The 12,199-nt window shown below is 42.5% G+C and overlaps 2 protein-coding genes across 2 annotated transcripts; both read left to right on the plus strand.

The window, feature by feature from the left end:
* Positions 1-38: 38 nt before the first annotated feature.
* zpcx (zona pellucida protein C) lies at positions 39-2,751 on the plus strand. Its single transcript, XM_051392055.1, has 9 exons — positions 39-515; positions 605-714; positions 789-868; positions 944-1,118; positions 1,197-1,302; positions 1,393-1,478; positions 1,549-1,625; positions 1,714-2,608; positions 2,683-2,751. The coding sequence occupies exons 1-9, from the start codon at positions 96-98 to the stop codon at positions 2,702-2,704; spliced, it is 1,971 nt and encodes a 656-aa protein (XP_051248015.1). The 5' UTR covers positions 39-95; the 3' UTR covers positions 2,705-2,751.
* Positions 2,752-3,069: 318 nt separating this feature from the next.
* On the plus strand, positions 3,070-11,722 carry pabpc4 (poly(A) binding protein, cytoplasmic 4 (inducible form)). Its single transcript, XM_051395514.1, has 15 exons — positions 3,070-3,709; positions 6,196-6,389; positions 7,068-7,183; positions 8,231-8,370; positions 8,462-8,556; positions 8,636-8,773; positions 8,895-8,990; positions 9,099-9,368; positions 10,022-10,112; positions 10,264-10,359; positions 10,476-10,606; positions 10,710-10,800; positions 10,884-11,014; positions 11,108-11,232; positions 11,334-11,722. The coding sequence occupies exons 1-14, from the start codon at positions 3,517-3,519 to the stop codon at positions 11,207-11,209; spliced, it is 1,884 nt and encodes a 627-aa protein (XP_051251474.1). The 5' UTR covers positions 3,070-3,516; the 3' UTR covers positions 11,210-11,232; positions 11,334-11,722.
* Positions 11,723-12,199: the final 477 nt, after the last annotated feature.

Genomic DNA, 12,199 nt, shown 5'->3' on the forward strand with positions numbered 1-12,199 from the left:
TTGCCGGCACCTGGTCCCTCCTGCCACTACACCTTATTAATGACACACCTGCAGGGGTAGGAGAGCAGAGTGGTTGGTCCACTTTGAGATTTGCAATGGGGGCAATAGACATATTTCTCTGTGTTTTTGTTGGACATTTTATTGCTGTTCAATCAGTAGTACGTGAGCAGGATACCAGAATTCCGCAGCATTTCCCAGGATTTTTTGACAACATCATGCCTTTTCCGTTTAAAAGACATTTTGACTTCCCTCCGTATGACACCATCTTCAGCTCATGGCGAACTCGGGCACCTGACTTTCACATGCTTGCTGAGTTTCCTCCCCTCATCGGCCTTCCCCAAGTAGAAGTGTTTTGTGATGATTCTAAGCTGACTCTACTGGTGGATAAGAGATCCAGCGACATCATGCTGACTGGAGAGGAGATACAGTTGGGTAATGGCTGCTATAGCAACAGAGAGCTACCAAACCAATTTGTCTTCACTTATGGTTTAGATGAGTGTGGAACTACACGTGTGGTGAGTTGAGCAAATTCTTTAGATTTTTTTAAATTTTTTTTTTTATTGCCACAGCTTTAAGTATTTTCTAAAACCAGACTCTCTTACAGATGCAAAATGGCTTGGCGATATTCACCAACTCTCTCCACGTAAATCTCAAACCTCCCTCCACCGGGTGGCAAGCACCTACTACAGTGCACATCTCCTGCATCCCAAAGAGGTGCATCTATTGGGTTACTAAAACCAAGTGGTCACAAATAATTATATACTAAAGTGGACTGTGTGACTCTTCAGGTCCTATGCCAATCCAAACTACTTTGTATCAACGACACTTGCTGAGAATGACATGACCTTGAACATCAAAGCCATGAATCGTGAGTAATAACATGAGTCAGAAATGTTCCAGTGGGATTGTTTTCATTTGCAGACACAAATGTTTTTCCCTGCAGCATCCTGGACCAGCACTGCAGAGTCTAACATCTATAAAAGAGGCCGGGTTGTCAATCTCCAAGTTTCTGCCACAGCCAGGCCTGAGCAGCAGCAGCTTTTCATCCAGTCCTGTTTTGTCTCTGCGTCTCCTGATCCTCAAACTAGACCCAGGCATGCAGTCATAATGAATAAAGGGTAAGCAGCCACTCAGAAGGCGATCGTAATATCTTTCCATTATGATACAATCACTTATCGTATGTGTGCTCTCTGCAGGTGCACAGCTCCTGTCGGTTCTCGTCATGCTGTCGTAGAATTTGTGGCTTCTAACAGAGTTGATGTGGTTAATTTTGTTCTGAACACATCTTACCTGATTTCTGAGGTGAATTGTTTTGTTTAGTTTTTTTTATTCACATAAATTGGATGTAATGTGTGCTGTTCAGCTGTGACTTTAAACTATTTTCCTCTGAAGCTGTACATCCACTGTAGTGTCCTCCTCTCAGACCAGGGTGTCACCTCTAGCTCTAAATTCTGCAACTATAATGTGATCCAGTCAAGGTATTTGCATACACACACAACTGTACTTTAAGACCTTTTACATCATCTAATGAGATTACTTAACTTTCAGATGGGAGGACCTTAGTGGAGCTGCAGAGGTGTGTGAGTGCTGTAGCTCAAAGTGTAAAGGCAAGCACCTTACTGAAGGTCAGAACCTTGTGGTTTTTGTCAAAGTGCAACAATAATTGACTCCAGACTATTTTTGGTCTCAAACTCACTAAACATGTCATTTCAGATGCCAAAGCCATTGTCAGCACTGGCCCCTTAGTCATTGTGGACAAAGATGTAGAGACGAGCCCTGGGCCTGCTGTCTCTAAACTGCAAGAAACCTCCAGCGCTCCTGTTACCAGCTCCGTGCAGTCTGATGCCTCTGATGGTGCAGCAGCTGAGATTGTTTCTGCTGCTTCTATTCCAAGAAGCAGGCTCTCCTCTCCCCCTCAGGGTGTAGTGGTTGTGAGTCAGGACCCAGCTGCCAGACTGACCCTCTGGCTACCTGGACAGGTGCAAGATACTGAATACCGTGAGAATACTGGTTCTGAATCTGAAGACTACTTGACAGTGCTGGTACAGGCAAGTGACACGGCATCGAACGACCTTCCTGAGTTGCAACCCTCAACCAAAGATCAGGAGTCTGTCCTGAATACACCCACAAACAAAATCGAAGATCAAAATTTTAATTTTCTTACACTGGTTGATGGCTGGATCATTTCTCCACATCTGGAAAAAGCAGCTATTGCTGATGAATCTGAAAGAAAAACGTGGTTTAGGAGATTCGGATTGTCAGGCACAGATGCCACACAAGAAGTTGATGTCCCTCTGCTAGATGACATCACTATAAATGTCCTAAACCAGAATGATCTTCACCAAATGAGAGAAGACCTGGCTCAAAGGCCGAAGGATGCAGCTGTGATGCTCCAAGAAGGAAAGAATGACGTTAGACCAGTTATACGCTCAAAACTTGAGTTTTCCAAAGGAATGGATGGGTCACAGACACTGAGTTATGAGGAAGAAATTGTGAAGCAACAAGAGGGAGAAGGTGTGATCAGAAGAGTTGGGATGGCTGGAATTAAAAAGGGAATACAGGAGCCTAGGCAGAAGGGGCTGCGTTCAACCTTCCTGGATCTGTTGAGGTAAGCTTTATGGCCACCAGTTCTGTAATATGTTTCATGCATGTGACTAATATTTCTCCATCTCTTATCCTCAGGCAGATGGCCAAAGCAGAATAATTGCAACTTCATATGAATAAGTGCACTGAATAAACACTGAGCAATAATGTAGTTGTGTTTGAGTTTTTTTATATTTATATATATATATATATATATATATATATTATTAAACTCCAGGTGCTTCTGCAATGAAATATCATAATTAACTATAAAAGCATTTAAAACTGTCCAGTCTGGTTCTATGAAAGCCTTCCCACCCAGATGTCGCTGTGGGGAGCTGGGCGCTGTAGTTGGGGCAGTACAGTGTGCGCTCTCCCTTTACTCCGCATGCTCAGTGTGTTTTTTTTATTTTTTTCTATCCTGAGTTTGACCCTGGCCACTATTTCCTCCGCACCGCCACTCTCTATAAAGTGCCCATGCTTTTCCTCACGCAGTCTCTTTCCCCGGCCACAAACAACCGTGAGTGTCTAACTCACTGTTCTTGAAAAACTTAAAATAAAAATAATATAAAAAATATAAAATTCACAAAATCTTCATAAAAACAAGAAGCCTAATACTTAAAGAAAAAAAAACAAACAATAAAAAAAATAGCAAACTCATAAAAAATACTATAAACAAGAGGCCTCGGGCTTAACCCGAAGTTGGCATCTTTTTAAAGGAAGACATACTTCAGAGGACGTCGATTTATGTCGTTTTCAGGTTTGACATTTTCTCCACACGCCGGACCAGAGAGCCAGCTGTCGGTGTCTTTATCAGGCGAGAATTGAAGCGCAGTTCGGAACCAGGATACGGATCATACCGGCGCTTTTTAAATATTTTTCTGGCGTTTTTGAAGGAAGCCCTGCGTTCACTTATTTTGTGAAGTCTGAGATATGAACACAGCGACGGGGAGTTATCCGATGGCTTCTCTCTACGTTGGCGATCTGCACCCCGATATCACGGAGGCTATGCTGTATGAGAAATTCAGCCCAGCCGGACCGGTGCTCTCCATTCGGGTATGCAGAGACATGATCACCCGGCGATCCCTGGGATACGCTTATGTGAACTTCTCCCAGCCTGCTGACGGTAAGAAAGGAAACGTGTGAAGTGATCACTATGCGGTTTGAGCATTGCACGTGTCAGTGTATGCGGCTTTAAGAGGCATCAAGCATGATATAATTCAAATATTGACAGTGTCAAGCATATGGTTTGAATGTCACTCTTTAAACTGTCTACACAATCAAATCCGGGAGACACCGGCAATATGCAGAAAGCATGGTGCTTTCACTGAATTATGGTGGCTGAAGTGATATTTTTGCTGTCTAATATAGTCATAGCAGTTCTTTAGACTGGCTGGAGCACTCATTTGACCCATATAAGCACGTCCCAGTTCTTGTATACTCCATGTTAATACATGTCACTGCCATAGTTAAAGCCCTTACACACATGCAGAGTTTGACGTGTGCTTAAAAGTTAACAGAAAAGTCATTTTTTACACCAATTATACTACTGCATTTGGGAAGGTAAGCTCCTTTTTGCAGATCTCACTCATTCAGCCCAAAATGACCCATTTCTGCTCCTATTTAAAGGGCCGCTGAGTGAAACCAATTCCCATTGCCCTGTGCTGCTACAGCCACTGAAAGCATGAAGCGCAGCTGCTTGACATGTTTGTTATGTGCATTGTCTGGTACATGCAATAATATCACAGACTTGATCCTGTTTCTTCTTGGATTTAATCCCAGCTTTATTTTGAACAGGTTTGGGATTAGGTGAATTTTATAGGTTTATCTGTAATATCTGAACAACTTAAACTGCTTGTCAATTGTTAATCTATTGGAACCGCCTGCCTAAGTGAATGTCTACGCAACTATAAATGTATCAAAAGTGTTAGGCTAAGTGTCTTTATTGTGAGGCTTTTCTATTTGCAGTCAATACTATCAAAGCACTGAGCAATAGTAGCAGGTGTTGTGGTTGACTTTGGAGGCCCGGTGATGCTGTTTACATTGCGTGGACTTTTTTTCCTCTTGTATCAATGTTAAACACCTGTTACAATTTATCTGAGTCGGTTACCAAAAGCCAGAGTAATGATAGGTTACAACTGGCTCGCTTCCAGGGAGGTAGTATCACTTGAGGAAATCTAACAAGAGCCACTAGTTAGAGGACACCATTTGTTATTGAAGGTGTAGACACGGGGGATGGTGGCTGTTGGGTATTTACATTGTGTCATACCACGTGCCAGTGGGGCAATAACTTGCTGCTATGAAAATATAACTGCTCAGTACACCTGATTTCATGCGGGGTAACGCAACAGCTAAGGTTTGCGATCCCCGCTGGATTGCTTCACGTCACAACTGTATATGTAAATGCTCACGAGATGCGTTGCTCATCTGAGCATTCTTGTTGAATGTGTCTCTAACCCATCAATGGTAGAGAATGCTCTACTCACACTCCATGCCAGCACATACCTCTCAGGACCCCTCTCTAAATATAGAAGGTCTTTCTGAGCAGCCCAAAATCTGCCTGCCCGTAACTCTTTTAAGTTCTTAATATGACAGAAATGGTTAACAATAACGTGTAATCCAACACCCTTAACATTTTATGCTCTTTCACCATCATTCTAAATGACACCACTTCATATATGAATAATAACCATGTAGGCCCTATTACATAGATCCATTTGGTCTTTTTTAAACTAAGATTTTGACTCTGAACCTTCCAGAAGTCCACATTTGACAGCGATCACACACACCTTCTCTGAGCACACAGGCTGTGAAGTACAATTGCAAGCCAAACTGCTGATGCCAGCAGACGCAAGGCAGCTCCGTTTTGTTTACCAGACACTTTTAGCTGGAAAGCCTGGCCTGTGTGTGTGTGTGTGTGTGTGTGTGTGTGTGTGTGTGTGTGTGTGTGTGTGTGTGTGTTACTGTGGAGTGACTGAACAAAGGGATGTTTGGCATGTGTGCCCACATGCATATGAGAGCCTATATGAGAGTTAAAGCAACAGACGGAGAAAGAAATGTTAAAAATGGAACCTTAGTGATTAAACCAAGCTCAAGGAAGACATTATGATCCGAGCAAGTGAAGAATGAAACTTATTAACACCACAATTTAAGCCCATTTGTGTTATCTGAAGGCCTGCTGCACTCCTACTGAAACAGGCCTAGGTGGGATGTGGCCCAGCAGCATGTGGTGAGTTAGAGAAGGGGGCCATGTGCTCCCAGCTTGCCCGCTGCAGCTGCCCCCTACACCTGTCCCAGCTGCTCATCGGCCACATGGTCTACTGCAGTGTCTTAACCATGTTACTTGTGCCTTGTTAATTACAATGGAGCAGGGATTCTCCGTTGTTACATATTGCACGGCAGGACAAACTGTTTTAAACAAGCTGTAGCTGGTATTGGTAGAATGGAAACAATAATTCATTGTGTGAAAGAGCTACAATACATGTATTGACCGCGATAGATGGAAGCATGACGTGTCGTATGCATACTAGTAGTGACTGATATGTTTTTAGACTCGTAGCTCCATGTAAACAATGACCTTTCCCTCCACCTCTCTGCCCCTCCTCCCTCTAGCTGAGAGAGCCCTGGACACCATGAACTTTGACGTGGTGAAAGGAAAACCAATCAGAATCATGTGGTCCCAAAGAGACCCCTCCCTCAGGAAGTCCGGAGTGGGCAACGTGTTCATCAAGAACCTAGACAAGTCCATTGACAACAAAGCCCTGTACGACACCTTCTCTGCCTTTGGCAACATCCTCTCCTGCAAGGTACAATTGTCATAAATATGACAGAGGAGCTTTTGCGACAGGGATATTGTTTCTTTTATGCAGTATGTATTCACAGAAAAAAAACTGTTCCTGCTTGGAGATGTCACACAAATTGTGCCATAGTAAGATTTGAAGCAATAGCTGGCAGCTGGTTAGCCTTTGTCCAAAGGTAACAAAATACACCATACAGCACGTCTAATGCTCACTAAGTAAAAGGCCATTGCGTAAGATTCAGGGCCATCTAGCGGTGATGTTGCAGATTGCAACCATTTGAATACAGTTCAGCCTTAGTGTGTAGGAGAATCTACAGTTGCCTTATGTAGAGCCAGTGTTTGGTTTGTCTGTTGTAGGCTACTGAAGAAACATGGCAGTTCAAGTGTGAAACCAGCAAACTACAAAAAAACCCACAAAATGTCACTTTTACACTTGTTTTTGGATTTTGTATGGATTAAAAAACAAGATTAAACATATTACTTTGGTCTTTATGCTCAACTGGGCTAACTGGCTGCTACTTAATATTTAGAAGATAGATTTGAGAGTGGCTATGATCTTCTCATCTAACTCCCAGAAAGCAAATAATCGTATTTCCCAAAATGTTGGAACTATTGGAACTCCCCCCTGCGCCATGATACCTCTTTAATGGATGCATATTTACCCATACCTGTTCCTCTGCGACAGGTGGTGTGTGATGAAAATGGCTCCAAGGGCTACGCTTTTGTCCACTTTGAGACCCAGGATGCTGCTGATCGAGCCATTGAGAAGATGAACGGCATGCTTCTGAATGACCGCAAGGTGTGAGTGTCTGATCATCTAGGAACTGGGGACAAAGGGGTGTTCGCTGTTGATAATGTTTTGAAAACCTTTTAAAATGATTCAGCTGGAACTTTCAAATGATTTTGGTAGTGTTTTTCATGACATTGAAAGTCCCGTTGAAGGTACAAAACATAATGAGCTTACGGTGACAGGTGATGGTAATAGCTTATGTGTATAGAACTGTGTTGTTATTATTTTGTGTCTTAATGCATAAACCTGACCTGTCTGTTCTACACTTGTGTTGAGTGAACTGACTTGTCGTGTATTTTTCAGTTGGTGAGTTTGTGCGTGAATAATCTGACTAATAAGCTCATCTCTCGCCACCACCAGTATGAAGATAACCTCTAAACTGATAAACTAAAAAACTCTTACTTGCTGTTATCTTTCCTACCAGACGCATTTTTTTTGTTGCCTCATTTGTCCACGCGCTGGTCACACGTCTTGGAGTGTTTGTGTGTGTGTGTGTATGACCACGCTTGTGTGTTTTAGTGATGGATCGAATGCAGGAATGCAATACTCGATGGCGGAAGGAGAGAGAGGTCATCATAGAAAGGTATATAAGATCATTTGGTCCTCCTGAGCTTTCCTTTGTACTGTGAGACTCTGTCCCTCCATCCCTCTCCATCCACCTCCTCATCAAGTTTTGGACCAAGAATTAAGATGGTCGTCACTGTGTTGTCTAGCATGCCGACATATCTGCCTGCCTCTGGTGATATTAACAGTTGGATGGTTTTTTTCATTGTTTAGCCCAGGAATTATGAGTCACATGATGAACTGTAGCTGTGAATTTGTTTTGTGAATGTTGTCCCTGTTTTTGTAAAAGACTGTACTCTCTTACTTACCGTGCTTGCGTGGTCAGGTCTTCCAGTGTCTTTGCGGAACTTTCTGTACCCGGAATACCGGATCAAGAGTGTTTTAGATCAGAAAAAAGCAAAGGTTCAAAAGAGATGGATCTTGGTTTGTGGTTTCTCATCTCTGTCAGGACTGTTTTAAAAGAGTGTGTGTCGCTGCTCCCCCTCTGTCTTCAGGTTTGTGGGTCGCTTCAAATCCCGCAAAGAACGGGAGGCTGAACTAGGAGCCAAAGCCAAGGAGTTTACCAATGTCTACATCAAGAATTTCGGGGACGATATGGATGATGAGCGGCTGAAGGAGCTTTTCGACAAATATGGTAAAATGTGACCAGATTTGTTGGTATTACTCAAAACTCTAATGGGCTTCTGCTGTCTTACCCCCACTTATCTGATCTTTAACCTCTGTAGGTAAAACACTTAGCGTGAAGGTGATGACAGACCCTACCGGCAAATCCAGAGGCTTTGGATTCGTTAGCTACGAGAAACATGAGGACGCTAACAAGGTACTTTGGCTTCATGGAAATGCATAAAAGTGAGTGTTTATTGGTCATTCCTTCTGATGATAACCAATTTTGGCCAAAGGCTGTAGAGGACATGAATGGCACTGACCTCAACGGCAAGACAGTGTTTGTGGGCCGGGCTCAGAAGAAGATGGAGCGGCAGGCGGAGCTGAAGAGGAAGTTCGAGCTGTTGAAACAAGAGAGGATCAGTCGTTATCAGGTCTGTAAAAACTAAGCCCTTAATTCATCAAATAAATCGAATCAATCTTACATTTCAATCCACTGATGTCAAAGAAGCTGCCGCATATGCATCCTGACTGTCTGTCTGTCTTTGGTTTCAGGGTGTTAATCTTTACATTAAGAACCTGGATGACACCATAGATGATGAGAAACTGCGGAAGGAGTTCTCTCCATTCGGATCTATTACAAGTGCTAAGGTGAGAACGATCAAACAGGTGTAGCAATTTATTACCAGCAGAGAAGAGATAATGCATCTCTGCAATATAAATATAGCAACAGCGTGACACAATCTGTCTATATTTTAGGTGATGCTAGAGGAAGGTCGCTCCAAGGGCTTCGGCTTTGTCTGCTTCTCCTCCCCCGAAGAGGCCACCAAGGCTGTGACTGAGATGAACGGACGTATCGTTGGCTCCAAACCCCTCTACGTGGCCCTCGCTCAGCGCAAAGAGGAGCGCAAAGCCCACCTCACCAACCAGTACATGCAGCGTATTGCTGGCATGAGGGCTATGCCGGCTAACGCCATCATTAATCAGTTCCAGCCCACCAGCGGCTACTTCATGCCAGCTGTGCCACAGGTGTGAGAATGAAAATCAAAGAGAGAGATGTGTGTTAAAGTGGCTATAATATATTTCTATATTAAGAAATAGATAATTATCACTCTACTTTACAGTTCCCCTCAGTTCTTTGAAGCTTGTTAGTATTTTAGCAAAGTATTTTAGTTTTAAGGATCGCAGCTTTATTGTTTTGGTTCAGTCTCACTGCTCTTACCAGGCAGGCAAATGTTTCTAGCTCTAAATATATGTACTCACCAGCCTAGCATTAAACTACAGACTGACAAAGTTTGCAAGTAGCAGGTGAACATTGTAGAGCATTTAGCAGCTTAACAGCCTGATATTTTCCTCAGGAATCGGTTGAGACCAAACACAGAGCTATAGGAGAGTACATATTGGACTTACATTCGCTAGGTAGACACAAACATGAGTGTGTATGTGTTCATGCAGGTTTAAAATAAGTTACTTTATATAAATTTAGAATGTCAAGATGTTAAGAAAGCTATAAATAACTAAGTTTTTGCACTTAGAGGTCACTAGGCGAACTTTTGGTACTTTAGTTTCCATTGTATTTTCAGCAGAACACAAATTAAAAAGGTAGTCAGATTAGCGCTTTCAGTAGGGTAGGATTTTAGTACCATAAAATGTCATACATTTCACTTATTTGTACCCACCAGGCCCAGAATAGGACTACATACTATGCACCCAACCAACTGGCCCAAATGCGACCCAACCCCCGATGGCAGCAACAGGGTGGCAGAGGTCAAGGTGATGATCTGGCACTATGTGATAGTGCATCTATCTTTGATATACTTTCAGTTACCTAACAACTGTAATAGACCTATTTAAAACATATAACAATGCAGTTAAGTTTTGTATCAAATCTTACTGTTTTTGTCTCTGCTTCTGTCACTCCCAGGTGGTTTCCAAGGGATACCGAGCTCGCTGCGTCAGCCAGGACCCCGTGCCAACCTGAGACACATGACCCCTAACAGCGGCGCGCAGGGCCCACGAGGTTTGTTCACCAGTAACAACTGACCAAAGTGCTCACCATCTCTGGATTTAGCATTATATTGACACTACATATACAGTAGAGGTTGACACTGTGTAAATTCTGCTCCTCTCTGCTAGCTTCTGGCCAAGCCATGGGACCTCGTCCCTCAATGGGAGTACCCGGCCCTCGTGCCATGCCTCCTTACAAATATGCCACTGGTGTCCGTAACCCCAACCCCCAAGTGGTGCAACCTATTGCCTTACAGCAGGTACAGACAAAAGACCAATCATACCATCTTGTGTTCCTGTCACATCAAACCCCTGAACCTACAAATACATTCCTTTCATATGTTCTTTATCTATCCCTTCCAGGCTCAGCCAGCTGTGCACATTCAGGGCCAGGAGCCTCTCACAGCCTCCATGCTAGCTGCTGCGCCCCCTCAGGAGCAGAAACAGATGCTAGGTAAGAATCCCAAACTGTGATGAATGAACTGTAATGCTTTTCAGTTTTTATTTGATTGATTTATTCTCAGTTTTTCCAAATAGGTGAGCGCCTTTTCCCACTGATTCAGTCCATGCATGCCAACCTGGCAGGAAAGATCACTGGCATGCTGCTGGAGATTGACAACTCTGAATTGCTCCATATGCTGGAGTCTCATGAATCTCTGCGTTCAAAGGTACTTGGCTACCTCCACCTTTGCCATATTGTCACACTAATGGACTACAAACACACTGCGTCATTATTCATGTTTGGTGTTATGTTTGTACAGGTGGAAGAAGCCGTTGCGGTCCTACAAGCCCACCAGGCAAAGAAAGATGCCACTCAGAAAGTGGGCAGCTTGGCTACTACTGCTGCTGCTGCCACATCCTGAAGACTGCATGCTGTATTTGATTGGTATGGCAATACATAAACAGTCACACTATTCATACTGGTTGATTTGGTCATACATAATTTAAGTTTTGTGTTACTAATGAAAACTCATTGTGTTGTTTCAGGGCACAGAAAAATGCTCAAAGATGGAGAGAGACTCACTACACCTACTCTAAACACCAGACTCCTCTGAACAATTATGCAAAAAAGAAGGAAAAAAAAGAAAATGTAATTTTAAAAATATACTTGAAAATTTTGACAAATGTTACAGTTGATAATTTTCTAATTCTGTAATACTTTTAAACTGCATACCAAAAGCAATAATGCAAATTAATCTTGAATGGAGGCACTTCACTTTGTGGAAAGGAGAGAAACCTTTTTCGAAAAGGAAAATGAGCTTTGTTCTTTTTCTTTGCTTGAAAGTTTTATGTTTGATTTGAAATGATGGACTCCATCCTATCATGTTATCATGGGTGTGTGGTATTCTCAATAAAGGGATGATATATCAAGGTTACCACTTTTGTGTTACTTTTAATGCTTACATGTAGCCTATTATTATTATTATTATTATTATTATTATTATTATTGTTATTCTGTTTCAAGTCTGTATGTGTGACACACTTAACTAGTATAGTGCAGAGATGGCCAAGAAAGAATAAGGGCACTGCAAGAGCAGCACAAATTATATAATGTATCATCAGTTTCATCTGGGCTAAATTAATATAATTTAGGGTGTTTCCTCTTTGAATAGATGATTGATACATGAAACAGAAGGGAAAAGAAAACATTTAATTTGCCTCTTTAAAAGGCATTTTTGCATGAAAGACAGGAAAAGTTTTTTCCTGTACCATATTATCAGTTGGCAATATCGCCACTGAGCCCTTGCATAGAAACATTATGGTCAAAATCACTGTCATGACTTCATTGGTATGAAGTCACAACAAAGGGTGGAGGAAGCTCTAAACAAAAGGTCACAACTCCTAAATCACAG

The sequence above is a fragment of the Dicentrarchus labrax genome, unplaced genomic scaffold (assembly GCF_905237075.1).
Source record: "Dicentrarchus labrax unplaced genomic scaffold, dlabrax2021, whole genome shotgun sequence".
In the NCBI taxonomy this organism is placed as follows: Eukaryota; Metazoa; Chordata; class Actinopteri; family Moronidae; genus Dicentrarchus; species Dicentrarchus labrax.

What these genes read in the sequence shown, in the direction of transcription:
- pabpc4 (XM_051395514.1), top strand. Translation starts at nt 3,517, where the DNA reads ATGAACACAGCGACGGGGAGTTATCCGATGGCTTCTCTCTACGTTGGC. An exon ending in AACCTATTGCCTTACAGCAG is followed by an intron (nt 10,607 to 10,709) that starts GTACAGACAAAA and finishes TATCCCTTCCAG; the next exon opens with GCTCAGCCAGCTGTGCACAT. An exon ending in GGAGCAGAAACAGATGCTAG is followed by an intron (nt 10,801 to 10,883) that starts GTAAGAATCCCA and finishes TTTTCCAAATAG; the next exon opens with GTGAGCGCCTTTTCCCACTG.
- zpcx (XM_051392055.1), top strand. Translation starts at nt 96, where the DNA reads ATGGGGGCAATAGACATATTTCTCTGTGTTTTTGTTGGACATTTTATT. An exon ending in CATCTTACCTGATTTCTGAG is followed by an intron (nt 1,303 to 1,392) that starts GTGAATTGTTTT and finishes TTTCCTCTGAAG; the next exon opens with CTGTACATCCACTGTAGTGT. An exon ending in AGGCAAGCACCTTACTGAAG is followed by an intron (nt 1,626 to 1,713) that starts GTCAGAACCTTG and finishes ATGTCATTTCAG; the next exon opens with ATGCCAAAGCCATTGTCAGC.